This window comes from Scardinius erythrophthalmus, assembly GCF_964197995.2.
Source record: "Scardinius erythrophthalmus genome assembly, chromosome: 20".
Classification (NCBI taxonomy): Eukaryota; Metazoa; Chordata; class Actinopteri; order Cypriniformes; family Leuciscidae; genus Scardinius; species Scardinius erythrophthalmus.
In genome coordinates, this window is record NC_138240.1 from 662,319 (window position 1) to 677,504 (window position 15,186).

The following is a 15,186-nucleotide window of genomic DNA, read 5'->3' on the forward strand; positions in this document are numbered from 1 at the left end:
GCGTGTTATTCTTTCATTTAAAGAGGGCCAAGTTAAGAGGAACACTTACAATAATATTAGTTCATAAAATGCTGTAATAAGCGTATTATGCTTCAGAAATGAACAGAGATGTTCGGTGGTTTAACACAAACACATTCATCTACACAACATTTATGGCTCATTGATTAGATTGATGAATCAACAAATAGTTTGTTTCTTTCATTTTAAATCTCTTCAAAATAAATGTTGCTTGCTTTCAATTATTTACTGTCTGTTTATTTTTTTGGACCACGTTTCAAACAGAACGTTTTTAATCCAAACTAGTTTAGAAATCAATAGCATTTGTAAAACATTAAACCTTATGAACATAAAACGGTTTGCAGCAATCTTCAGAGAAATGTTTCTGAATGTTATCAATGATAAAAGAATCACACAAACAGAGATTTTACAAAACATACTGACCGACACTAGAATTTATTGAGTCATCAATTCACTTTATTGGCCCGGTACTTTGAGCCAGAGAAAATACTCTCAGTTTTCACATGAAAACTCTTTCCTTTAGAGTAAAAGCCAGACTGAGTAAAGTTCTCAACTCTTTTTTCCAGCGTGTGGACGTTAGGCTCGATCAGCACAGCAAAAAGAAAGTCAAGACGACAGAATAGGAAAAAAGACCAGAAAATATTTATTTCATCCGAGATTCACACATCTACAAAACACACAAACTATAAATAAAGTCTCATATAAACCCTGATGAAGGTCTGAAGTGTTGATAAACCTGCAGTGATTTGTTAAGAAACAGCGCCACCTGCTGAACATTAAATCACACATTTTGATTAAATCTGTGCAAAACATCATGAAATGTTATAAGAATGAAGTGAAATAGCATGAGCAAACAAACTCAACATGTCCTCTAACAGTCTTGCCTGATGAATATAGTTTATTAATGACAGTAATGTGTGTGTCACGTGCTCCTGCCGCTCATGGCCTGCTGGATCTGCCGGTCGAGCTCAGAGATGATGCGGTCGTCGTGTGTGTAGACGCCGGTGCGCAGGAGTGTGTCTCTCTCCTCCAGCAGACGCGTCACGTGCTCGTCCACGCTCACACACACACGCTCGTCTGCGCTCTCGCTCACACACACGCGCGCCGCCTCCTCCTGCTGCTTCAGCCTATCAATAACACAGACTCGTGTCAATAACACAGTTTAACGGCAGCTATTGAGACGGGCACAGACATTGATGAAGACAAAACAATTATTATTCATTGACAACAAAAAGATCTAAATTGACCAAATTACACGATTAATCAAGCTGGCTGATATATCGATCTCTCACCGCTATGAAAGGGATAGTTCACCTAAAAAGGAAAATCAGCGCATGATTTACTCTCCCTCAAGTCATCCTAGGTGTATATGACATTCTTCTGTCAGACAAACACAATCAGAGTTATATAAAAAAATGTCCTGTCTCTTCCAAGCTTTATAATGGCAGTGAATGACTTTCTGTTTTGAAGTCCATAAAAGTGCATCTGTCCATCATAAAAGTGCATCTATCCATGATAAAAGTGCATCTATCCATCATAAAAGTGCATCTGTCCATCATAAAAGTGCATCTGTCCATCATAAAAGTGCATCTATCCATGATAAAAGTGCATCTATCCATCATAAAAGTGCATCTGTCCATCATAAAAGTGCATCTGTCCATCATAAAAGTGCATCTGTCCATCATAAAAGTGCATCTATCCATGATAAAAGTGCATCTATCCATCATAAAAGTGCATCTGTCCATCATAAAAGTGCATCTGTCCATGATAAAAGTGCATCTGTCCATCATAAAAGTGCATCTATCCATGATAAAAGTGCATCTATCCATCATAAAAGTGCATCTATCCATCATAAAAGTGCATTTATCCATCATAAAAGTGCATTTATCCATCATAAAAGTTCATCTATCCATGATAAAAGTGCATCTGTCCATGATAAAAGTGCATCTATCCATCATAAAAGTGCATCTATCCATCATAAAAGTGCATCTATCCATGATAAAAGTGCATCTATCCATCATAAAAGTGCATCTGTCCATCATAAAAGTGCATCTATCCATGATAAAAGTGCATCTATCCATCATAATAGTGCATCTGTCCATCATAAAAGTGCATCTGTCCATGATAAAAGTGCATCTATCCATCATAAAAGTGCATCTATCCATGATAAAAGTGCATCTATCCATCATAAAAGTGCATCTATCCATCATAAAAGTGCATTTATCCATCATAAAAGTGCATTTATCCATCATAAAAGTTCATCTATCCATGATAAAAGTGCATCTGTCCATGATAAAAGTGCATCTATCCATCATAAAAGTGCATCTATCCATCATAAAAGTGCATCTATCCATGATAAAAGTGCATCTGTCCATGATAAAAGTGCATCTATCCATCATAAAAGTGCATCTATCCATGATAAAAGTGCATCTGTCCATGATAAAAGTGCATCTATCCATCATAAAAGTGCATCCATCATAAAAGTGCATCTATCCATCATAAAAGTGCATCTATCTATGATAAAAGTGCATCTATCCATCATAAAAGTGCATCTATCCATCATAAAAGTGCATCTATCCATGATAAAAGTGCATCTATCCATCATAAAAGTGCATCTATCTATGATAAAAGTGCATCTATCCATCATAAAAGTGCATCTATCCATGATAAAAGTGCATCTATCTATGATAAAAGTGCATCTGTCCATCATAAAAGTGCATCTATCCATCATAAAAGTGCATCTATCCATGATAAAAGTGCATCTATCCATCATAAAAGTGCATCTATCTATGATAAAAGTGCATCTATCCATCATAAAAGTGCATCTGTCCATCATAAAAGTGCATCTATCCATCATAAAAGTGCATCTATCTATGATAAAAGTGCATCTATCCATCATAAAAGTGCATCTATCTATGATAAAAGTGCATCTGTCCATCATAAAGTGCATCTATCCATCATTAAAGTGCATCTGTCCATCATAAAAGTGCATCTATCCATCATAAAAGTGCATCTATCATCATAAAAGTGCATCTATCCATCATTAAAGTGCATCTATCCATCATTAAAGTGCATCTATCCATGATAAAAGTGCATCTGTCCATGATAAAAGTGCATCTGTCCATGATAAAAGTGCATCTATCCATCATTAAAGTGCATCTGTCCATGATAAAAGTGCATCTGTCCATCATAAAAGTGCATCTGTCCGTCATAAAAGTGCATCTATCCATGATAAAAGTGCATCTGTCCATCATAAAAGTGCATCTATCCATGATAAAAGTGCATCTGTCCATCATAAAAGTGCATCTATCCATCATTAAAGTGCATCTATCCATCATTAAAGTGCATCTGTCCATGATAAAAGTGCATCTGTCCATGATAAAAGTGCATCTGTCCATCATAAAAGTGCATCTATCCATCATTAAAGTGCATCTGTCCACGATAAAAGTGCATCTGTCCATCATTAAAGTGCATCTGTCCATGATAAAAGTGCATCTGTCCATGATAAAAGTGCATCTATCCATCATTAAAGTGCATCTGTCCATGATAAAAGTGCATCTGTCCATGATAAAAGTGCATCTGTCCATCATAAAAGTGCATCTATCCATCATTAAAGTGCATCTGTCCACGATAAAAGTGCATCTGTCCATCATTAAAGTGCATCTGTCCATGATAAAAGTGCATCTGTCCATGATAAAAGTGCATCTATCCATCATTAAAGTGCATCTGTCCATGATAAAAGTGCATCTGTCCACGATAAAAGTGCATCTGTCCATGATAAAAGTGCATCTGTCCATGATAAAAGTGCATCTGTCCATGATAAAAGTGCATCTATCCATCATTAAAGTGCATCTGTCCATGATAAAAGTGCATCTGTCCATGATAAAAGTGCATCTGTCCATCATAAAAGTGCATCTATCCATCATTAAAGTGCATCTGTCCACGATAAAAGTGCATCTGTCCATCATTAAAGTGCATCTGTCCATGATAAAAGTGCATCTGTCCATGATAAAAGTGCATCTATCCATCATTAAAGTGCATCTGTCCATGATAAAAGTGCATCTGTCCATGATAAAAGTGCATCTGTCCATGATAAAAGTGCATCTGTCCATCATAAAAGTGCATCTGTCCATGATAAAAGTGCATCTATCCATCATAAAAGTGCATCTGTCCATGATAAAAGTGCATCTGTCCATGATAAAAGTGCATCTGTCCATGATAAAAGTGCATCTGTCCATGATAAAAGTGCATCTGTCCATCATAAAAGTGCATCTGTCCATGATAAAAGTGCATCTGTCCATGATAAAGTGCTCCACAGGCTCCAGGAGGTTAATAAAGGCCTTCTGAAGAGAAGCGAAGCGTTTGTGTAAGAAAAATATCCATATTTAAAACTTTATCGACTAAAATACTTTATATATATATATATATATATATATATATATATATATATAAAAATATATAAATATAACTCAGATTGTGTTTGTCTGACAGAAGAATGTCATATACACCTATGATGACTTGAGGGAGAGTAAATCATGGGATAATATTCATTTTTGGGTGAACTATCCCTTTAAAGTCATTTGACACAGAATTGATGTATTGTGAAGTATTTCCATGTGAAACTGCTATTAAATCTCTTCTCTTCTCTGATGATGTGGGCGGGGCTATAACCTGTCACTCACATGAAATCCACCAATAGCAAACCACAATCATCCAATCAATTCCCCACAGACTTAATCAAGCCCCGCCCACATTTGTTCTTGTTCCAGAAGCGTTTCTGATCGGTAAGATATTTAATGCTTTTAAAAGAAAGCTCTTCTGCTCACCAAGACTGCATTTATTCAAGAAAAAAAAAACGGTAATATTGTGAAATATTATTCCAATGTAAAACAGCTGTTTTGTATGTGAATCTAGTAAAGTGTAAGTTATTCCTGGTATTTGTGATGTGTTTGACCTGTTGAGCTGGTTGCGTATGTCCTGCAGCTCGTGCTTCTCGCTCGTGACGGCCTCCTTCTCTTCAGACGCCAGGTATCGAAGCCTCATGTGCTCCAGCTCCTGCTGCTGCTTCTTCAAGCGTGTCATGGCGTTCTCCTGCTCGCGCTGAACACACACACACACAACTATCAGCACAACCAACACCATCTTATCACACACATTCATATTGAGATACAGTTTTAAAAATATAAAAGAATAGTCAACAACGGCACGATAACGACTCAGAAATAACAGAACTGGAAACACTTCTTCCAGCAGATGAAGGATAAAAACACTGACAGCCAATCAGCGTTTAAACTCCAGCGCTTATGATAATAAACAGAACGATATCATATATGGTGTTATTGCTGCTGCAGAGCAAGTCCGGGACTGCTTTATATAGCGTAGATGAATTAGCCATAGCAGATCTACACAGGTGGAGCTGGGGAAGAGGAGGGTCTCTGAAGGCTTGCCAGTGACTGAAGGTTGAGCTCATTGGCTACTGATACAGCAGGAACCAATCAGCTGTGCCCTATCAGCTTTCACACCGGGTAGTTCTGGGATCTAGCCTCCAGGATGGTTCCCCGAGAACTAATGGTTCCCCTAGGAACATTTTCCTGGTTGCGTTCGCACTGCCGGTAGGAACTCTGAAGTGACGAAAGCCACGCGTGTTGTTGAGACTTTTATTTTGACGGCGCTGAGAACGCCAGAACACACAGCGCTCACACTCTCTGAACTGAGTTCCTGGAACTCTCCGGTGCGAAAGCCCCTTTAGACCGACTCTGAAGAAGGAATAAATTGGAGTTCTTAGAACTAGAATGGGTTGAGTTGAGGCCCGATCGGCCAGCGCCATCTAGAGTTTCATGACAGAACTTACATGACTGTATTTATCATTCTTGGTGTGAATGGGCCTTAATTCCTAAAATAATTGAGTATTTTGATAGGACTTTTTTTTTTTTTTTCAATCAATGGTTTTAATCTCCCGTTTTAATGGGAAACGTGAAATCTGTAGGTTGAACAGTTTTCCAGCAGCGCATCAATATAAAGCGTCTGTGAAAACTCTTGATTCTACTGATGATGTGTTTGAGGTAATCCCATTCAATCTGCAGTTTTCCTGATGCGTTACAACACAGTAAAACATCCGCGGCAGCGAGAAGTGAAAACACACACTCAGATGTGGCCTTGACTTACAGCCAAAACTATCCTGAAGATCTGAGTCTCCTTCGCTACCCGTGAAGCGTTCCCAGAGTTCTCATCGAGGTGTGTGTGTGTGTGTGTGTGTGTGTGTGTGATAAAGGCTGAGGATGGCTTGTGTAAACACACGCGTGACCAGCGAATGACCCGTCTCGATGCTCGACGCGACTCAAGAACAGTTTTCTGCAGAGACTCGTCCTGACGGGGAACATTCGGGACATTTCCCCAGAAACAGATCTGGACACTCTTGAACACACGTGCTCTCTGTCGTCTCAAAGATCTGCAACACACACTACCAGTCAAACGTTTGGGGTCGGGAAGACTTTTAAAGAAGTCTCTTCCGCTCACCAAGGCTGCGTTTACTGGATTAAAAATACAAAAATAAAAATAATAATAATTTTAAATCATCTGTTCTCTATGTGAATATACAGTAAAGTGTAATTTATTCCTGTGATCAAAGCTGAATGTTCAGCATCATTACTCCAGTCTTCAGTGTCACATGATCCTTCAGAAATCACTCTAATATGATGATCTGATGATCAAGAAACATTTATGATTATTATCAGTGTTGAACACAGTGTAAAAAAAAAATAAAAAATAAAAAAAAAATTCAGGATCATTTTATGAATAGAAAGTACAAAAAAAAAACAGCATTTATTTGTATTTGATCAAAATCTACAGTAAAGAAATTTATGTTACAAAAGATTCAATTTAATTCATCCTTGATTTCTTTATTTCTTTCCCCCAAAAAATAAAATAAAAATTCTTACTGACCCCAAATTTATGAACTGTAGTGTTTGATGTTACAAAAGCTTTCGATTTAACGTAAATGCTGTTCTTTTGAACTTTCTATTCATCAAATAATCTTGAAATAAAAATGTAAAAACTGTTTTCAACACTGATAATAATCATAAACGTTTCTTGAGCATCAGATCATCATATCAGAGTGATTTCTGAAGGATCATGTGACACTGAAGACTGGAGTAATGATGCTGAACATTCAGCTTTGATCACAGGAATAAATTACACTTTACTGTATATTCACATAGAAAACAGATGATTTACATTATAATAATATTTCACTGTTTTACTGTATTTTTAATCAAATAAATGCAGCTTTGGTGAGCAGAAGAGACTCTTTCAGACACATTAAAACTCTTTTGACTGTTAGTGTACATGTAGTGTTTCTACTACTAAGTTACATGAGAATTATTTAAGTGAAAAACGACGCACTTAAACTCACTCATCGATCTTCCAACAAGCCAACTTGATATTCAGATGTTTAATGTTGAACATAATACAGGCCTGATTTATAGTTGAATATCATATTAGGTTATGGAGGCCTCTGAGCGCCATGAATCATCAGATGTTTTCTTTATATATATCTGGCACTTGAGAAGAAAGCGGAGGGAAAGCGCGGCTCAGACGCTCCAGCTGGTGTGTGTCTGTAACAGTTATTAGCAGGCTGATAACGCTTCTGTTTACACTGTACTGGTCCCGGACTGGGTTCACTGGTGATGTTTCACTGCGGCTCGTGACAGCTCACAGTTTCTCCATGGTTTTTTTCCATGAGAACTGGCGTTCACGTCTGGTTTAGAGCAGTAAACCGGTCCATTATTCTTCTGAGCGCAGTCGAGACCCTGCAGGCTGACTGGATCCAGAGCTCAAACGCACGGCTATTTTTAGAGCCATTAAGATTTTTTACAATGTGACGTGATTTTCATGAGACCGAAGCACATTTACACCAGATTCTCACGACTGTCTCATTAATGGGAAAAACATATATTTAAATGCTAAAGAATGAATGTACTATTACACTCTTTGCTGTACTGGGTTTATATTGATTTAAATATTTATTTTATTTTATAAGATTTAAAATACATTTATATTTAAAAATATAATATAAATTTTAGCATAACTTGAATACAGTAAAAAAATGAATATATATATATATATTTTTTATATACTTACATATTTAAGTATTACCTGAATGTAGTAAATAAATAATATATTTATAATATTTTAAAAATAATTATAAGTATTTTAGTATAACTTGAATACTTTAAAAGTGTTTATATTATGTATTTATAATATTTGTAAAATTATTTTTAAGTATTTTTAGTACAACTTTAATGTAGTATTTTATAAATTTATTATTTTTTAAATATTTTTAGAATAACCTGCATAGTAAAAAAAGCATATTTATAATATTTAAAACATATTTTTAAGTATTTTAGTATAACCTGAATACAGTAAAAATGTTTGCATATATTTGTATTTTTAAAAATATTTTTAAAGTATTTTTAGTATAACTTGAATACTTTACATAAAAAAAACTACATTCAAGTTGTACTAAAAATACATTTAAAAGTGTTTATATATTTATAATATTTGTAAAATTATTTGTAAGTATTTTTAGAATAACTCGAATAGTAAAATTAAATTTAAAAATTAAAATTAAAAATACATTTTTAAGTATTTTAGTATAACTTGAATACAGTATTTTTTATTATACATTTATAATATTTTTTAAGTATTTTTAATATAACTTGAATACAGTATTTTTTATTATACATTTATAATATTTTTTAAGTATTTTTAGTATAACTTGAATACAAAAAAATACAATTGTGAGAATCACAAACCAGTTACAAAGTAAAATCATCCAGACGCATTACAGTCATGAGAATCAGAAGTAAACGTCTTTTGTCATGAAAATAATATCACAGTAGTAATAGTAATTTTCTTTATGCAAAATACGTATTTTTGGTGTGAGATATTGTCATGAGATTGGCCCAGTTTAATTAGTTTTTTCTTAATTATGCACAGAATAATCTGATCCCGTCTGAGTTTAAAACTAGTACGTCTGATAGCATTCATGTATTAATTACACCCGTGCCAAAACTACTAGAGTAACAGTACCATCATCATCATCATCATCATCATCATCATCATCATCATCATCATCAATGTGTGTCCAGGTGTGTTACCTGTTTAAATCTGGCCAGCTCCTTCAGGGCTCGCCCCCACTGCTGCTTATAGTGGAGTTTAGATTTAGTTGCCGATTCCAGTTTCCTCTCCAGTTCCACCTTAATAACAAAGATGTACGAGTAGGTTCCCAAAACAGCCTTTGTATATACACATATGTGGTGTGTTGATCAGTGTGTGTGTGTGTGTGTGTGTGTGTATCAGTGTGGCGTCTCTGACCTTCTCGAGGGTCAACAGGTTGATCTCGGACTGCAAACGGACCTCGGGCCGAACGCTCTGCTGATCCCGGAACTGCTGGAACTCCTTCTCCAGATGCTTGTGTTTGTTCTCAGACTCTTGCATCTTTAAGAGTGGAAACAACATGATCATTGAGCAAAAGACAAATGGGAAAAAAGTGCAAAAAATTCTCACCCAAGTTAACCCTGTAAAGCTGGACATATAGTCCAAAAACATCTATTTCTTAACATTAATAAACAAATTAATAAAAAAAAAATGTGTATCATATTTAATACTTCAAGACAGGCTTTTATGGCTCATATTGTTTGATATAGTGAGATATGGAGGAAAAAACATCTCCGTTATGTTCAGAGGAATAATATGCAAAAATATGCAATGTGGTGCAGATGCTGATATTTAAATATATATATTCTAATGGCTTGTAATGAAAATCATTGAGATCTTTATAACAGCATAGCAGATACTTGCATAAAATGCATATAAAATATCAATATCTGCCAATAATATGTCTTCGTAAGATATTTAAATGCTTGATGATCAAAGCTCTGTTCTTTTAAAGTCCCCCTGTGGTGTAAATCCAGCTTTTAATGTTGTTTATGTGTCTATGTGGTGTGTTTAATCTGCTTTAAGATAAACTATGTGTAAATTCATAAGTCGACAGCATTGCTGAGTATTTCCTCCTTAAAACTGCAGTGAACCAAAGACAGTCTCAAAAACACGCTTTGAAATCGCTGGTGTTTCTGACGTCACAAACTACCTTGTAACCAATCAGATCAACGTGTGATCGTCAACCAGTGGATCTCTGAGCTGAGTGAGTGAGTGGAGGCGGGGCTCATTTGCATATTCATAGAACCGCACATACTAAATGAGGCAATTGTGTACATGTACAAATGTACAATTTTTTAAGTATTTTTAGTATAACTTGAATGTATTATTCTTTATTATACATGTATAACATTTATGTATAAGTATTTAATTTAATCTAAAAAATATAGATGTATAATAAAAAATACTTCATTTAAGTTGTACTAAAAAATTGAGTTAAAACATCACTAACAATATCAAAGTTATTCTTGCGTTTACTTGATTAAATCAGGTCAGATCTGACACACAGACTCGTGAAGCTCGAGCTGAGGGATGTTTGTACAATTACACTAAAAGACAAATACTGGATAAAAGAGTGTAAACGATCGATCACTGAGAGACCTTAGAAATGTGTGTATTAAATATAATACAGGAGCTTTAAACGGTTCAGTCGTTAAATCTGATGAAATACTCAGACATGATTCACAGCCGCACTTCTCACATTCAGCTCTGAGGTGAAGCAACACCGTCTAAACTGAGAGAAGCGCTGAGGGCCGCAGTGTGTGTGTGTGTGTGTGTGTGTAGCACGTCTCCGTCGAGCAGCGCATCCATCAGCTCGCGAGCGGCTACCGCTGAAACACTTCAGGAGTGTTAGACAGCGTCCAGTCCAACTAAAACCTTACAAGCGCTCTCCATTCCCGCTCCTCTCTGACAGGAAGCAGACGCTGCCAGATCTGACACTCCATGTTTGGTGTTCGCAAACGAGGAGATCGTGTCCAGAAAGAGGAGGATTCTGCCTGGATAAACCGGTTAGTGTGTGTCGACGCGGGACAAATGTATGTTTACACGCTCCTGACACCAGAGGGAAGGCGATATATACGCCGGAGCGCTCTCATCTTCTCTTTCGCATGTCAGAAACCTACTTTGCTTGATTTGTTAGCGCTGTGGCGGGCCAGATGTTTTCTGGGAAGAAATGAGACGGCAGGCTGAAGTATTTCAGCAGTGGGCTGTCCGAGAGCCGGAGACGCGAGATGTTCTACTTCACCCTCAATAGGAAACAGACGCTGGATCTCACCACAGAAAACTCAGCTTTGGTCTGGTGATTAATTACATCAGTGATAACGAGAACTCCTGGGAACATTCTACACGTCTGACACGCAGAAAGATGCCAATAACAAACATTCACTATTATCTCACACACACACACACACACACACACACACACACACACACACACACACACACACACACACACACACACACACACACTGCCAGTCAAAAGTTTTGGATCGGAAAGATTTTTAATGTTTTTAAAAGAAGTCTTTTCTGCTCACCAAGGCTGCATTTATTTAAAAAAAATATATATATATATTGTTAAATATTATGACACTTTAAAATAATATTCCTATGATCAAAGCTGAACTTTCAGCATCATTACTCCAGTCTTCAGTGTCACATGATCCTTCAGAAATCACTCTAATATGATGATTTGATGATCAAGACACATTTATGATTATTATCAGTGTTCAAAACAGTTATTTACATTTTTACTTCAGGATTAGTTGATAAATAGAACGTTTTTGAGCATCAAATCTGCATATTAGAATGATTTCTGATCACAGGAATAGATTACATTTTAAAATAGAAAACAGTTATTTTAAGCTGTCATAATATTTAACAATATTAGTTTTTTTTTTGTATTTTAATCAAATAAATGCAGCCTTGGTGAGCAGAAGAGACTTCTTTTAAAAATCCAAATCCGATCCAAAACTTTAAATTAAAGTGCGTCTTTAAAAAAAAGAAAGAAAAGACAATAGAGAAAAAAACACATAATTCAATAAAAACGCTGCAAAACATGATAATGCGACATGAGCAGATCCATGTATGATGTGACGCTGCCATTTTCACATTTGATTTTGATCGTGAAGTCAGGATAGATTTAGTTGTAATTGTACAGGAGCATTTTGTGCCACTTTTCCGCCTCAAGCCTCCAATATTTTCCACCCTTATGGCAACTTATGAAAGTGCGTCTTCAAAACCACATGACATCCAGACTCTGCGATGTTTCAAGAAACGCCGACACAGAAACGTTCATATATTATTAGGGATGCACCGATATGAAAAATTTGTCCGATACCCATAATTCTTTATATTTGAAAGCCGATAACCGATATATTGGCTGATAAATCCAAATCCTTATATTATTTTTGAGAGCCTGATTACAAAAACAAAGTCTCACCATTAAAATCCATGTTTCAAACACACAATTATAATGTTCTCATAATAATCTCATGTAGCCGATATGACGCATGTTGCACTGAACTGTATTTTCCTTTTTTGAAGCGACTCCAATCATATTTCAAGCAACTCAAAATCATCATGGTGAACATGGTACTACTGTTATACAGTCACATGACCAGAACAATGAGTCACATGACCAGCACAATATCACCCAGAGACTCTCAGATGAGGAGAAAATCACGAGTCTGTGTTCAGCGATTCTGATCCTGATTTTCTTCCCGCCACACATGCAGATACACATTATTGTAAACACAGTCAGTTATGGGTAACCGCATAAAAATATTTCCTTTTTTTTCAGACATTGCTACGCTAAGCAATGTCTGAAACTGTATTTTGAGCACTTCTTTCCTTCTATTCCTCATTGGTAAGTCGCTTTGGATAAAGCTAAAAGATAAAGGACTAAATGTTACGTTTACATTTACAACACGTCCCTTCTCAGATATCACAAGACAAACGCCGATCCGACATGTAAAGTTCAGGATCACACCTCTATATCACTAGATTACCAGTAAACCACTTCACTTAAGAACGGGTGGATTAGCGAGTGTTGACATCAGTCAGTGATCCAGCAGGCGTGACCTCTTGACCTCACGACCCCAGGGGTCACCAGGCCCCTCCCAGCTCACGCTTCCAGAAGGGCAGAGATCATCTCACAGGTCGTGTCTGGTGTGTTTGCTGCGTTTACCTGCTGTCGCTGCCGGGTCAGCTGATCCTCGAGCTGCCTGACCTTTGACCTCTCCAGCTCCACCTGGTGGTCACAGTCCTCTCGCAGACGCCGGCTGCTGTCCTGAAGCTCTCGCATGCTGCGCTCGTGTTCAGATCGCATCTCGCGCTGGAGTCTCTGTGTCTAAACCAGCACAACCACAGTCAGACACCAGTTCATCTGAAGCTCGCAGGCTAGCGTTTAGCAGGACACTGAAGCTCGCAGGCTAGCGTTTAGCGGGACAGCGCGCCTCACCTCGGCCTCAGCGTGAGCCAGCGCTCGCTCTCTCTTCTCCAGATCAGACAGTGTTCTCTGTAGCTGTTCCTCCAGAAGACTGTACTCCACTTCCTAGGAAACAACAGCTCATAAACCTCAGTGACACGAGATGGCTACAGATTCCCACAGATCATTTCATTCAGGTCATCATTTGCTCTCCGTCATGTTCTTCCAGTTAGTGGTCGGAAGATAAATCAGCAAAGCCGATATTTAGCATTTTTGTAATTATCGGCATCAAAAGCAGGACTTTTATTTTGACAGCACTGAGAACGCATTCTCCATCCTTGTTCGTTTACTGCCTCTGATTTATGGAAGCTTCTTTCCACCATGAAGAAATACAATTAAAAAGGGAATTGCAGTTTTTTTCTCTTGCAATTCTGAGTTTATATCTCACACTTCTGACTTTCGACTTTATAACTCACAATTCTGACTTTTTTTCTCACAATTCTGACTTTTTTTCCTCGCAATTCTGACTTTTTTCCTCGCAATTCTGAGTTTATATCTCACAATTCTGACTTTATATCTCGCAATTCTGACTTTATATCTCACAATTCTGACTTTTTTCTGACAATTCTGACTTTATATCTCACAATTCTGACTTTATATCTCACAATTCTGACTTTATATCTCACAATTCTGACTTTATATCTCACAATTCTGACTTTATATCTCACAATTCTGACTTTTTTCTCACAATTCTGACTTTTTTTCCTCGCAATTCTGACTTTTTTCCTCGCAATTCTGAGTTTATATCTCACAATTCTGACTTTATATCTCGCAATTCTGACTTTATATCTCACAATTCTGACTTTTTTCTCACAATTCTGAGTTTATATCTCACAATTCTGACTTTATATCTCGCAATTCTGACTTTATATCTCACAATTCTGACTTTTTTCTCACAATTCTGACTTTATATCTCACAATTCTGACTTTATATCTCGCAATTCTGACTTTATATCTCGCAATTCTGACTTTATATCTCACAATTCTGACTTTTTTCTCACAATTCTGAGTTTATATCTCACAATTCTGACTTTATATCTCGCAATTCTGACTTTATATCTCACAATTCTGACTTTTTTCTCACAATTCTGACTTTATATCTCACAATTCTGACTTTATATCTCACAATTCTGACTTTTTTCTCACAATTCTGACTTTATATCTCACAATTCTGACTTTTTTTCTCACAATTCTGACTTTTTTCTCACAATTCTGAGTTTATATCTCACAATTCACACTTGCCAGATTTGTGAGGTATAAACTTGCAATTGCAAGAAAAGAAAAAAAGTCAGAACTTTAATTTTTAAAAAGTTTAATTTTTTTTAATTCCTTTTTTTATTTCATGGCAAACAAGCTTTCATAACGTTTTACAAATCAATCTAATAAATTTTTAGACACAACGGTTAAAGTAAACGGTATACAAAAAAAGTGTTTGCATTTCTATTATTAGTAGTAGAGAAAGAATTATAGTGTTTGATAGGAACCGATAAGAATGTAAATGTGTACTCTGAAATGCAATGATAAAAGCATCTGCCAAATGCATAAATGTAAATGTTTGCCTTTCTATCGTCAGCATTCAGCAAGTGTGCATGTATATTATTTTAAACAAGTCTTTGAAAATAAACATTTAATTCCACAAACCTTGGTGAATCCAGCTGTGAGATCTAAATAAATATTATGTAAAA

The 15,186-nt window shown here is 36.3% G+C and overlaps 1 protein-coding gene across 2 annotated transcripts in view; it reads right to left on the minus strand.

Moving 5' to 3' along the window:
* Positions 1–426: 426 nt before the first annotated feature.
* The window catches only part of cep120 (centrosomal protein 120), a 45,571-nt gene continuing 30,811 nt past the window's right edge, over positions 427–15,186 (minus strand). For both annotated transcript variants that reach the window (XM_081350016.1, XM_081350015.1), the window contains exons 15-20: positions 13,475–13,567; positions 13,202–13,363; positions 9,394–9,516; positions 9,177–9,275; positions 4,973–5,118; positions 427–1,145 (exon numbers count right to left, since the gene is read on the minus strand). In XM_081350016.1, coding sequence (XP_081206142.1) covers positions 941–1,145; positions 4,973–5,118; positions 9,177–9,275; positions 9,394–9,516; positions 13,202–13,363; positions 13,475–13,567 — 828 coding nt within the window. In that variant the 3' untranslated portion in view covers positions 427–940. The remainder of the gene's footprint in view (positions 1,146–4,972; positions 5,119–9,176; positions 9,276–9,393; positions 9,517–13,201; positions 13,364–13,474; positions 13,568–15,186) is intronic.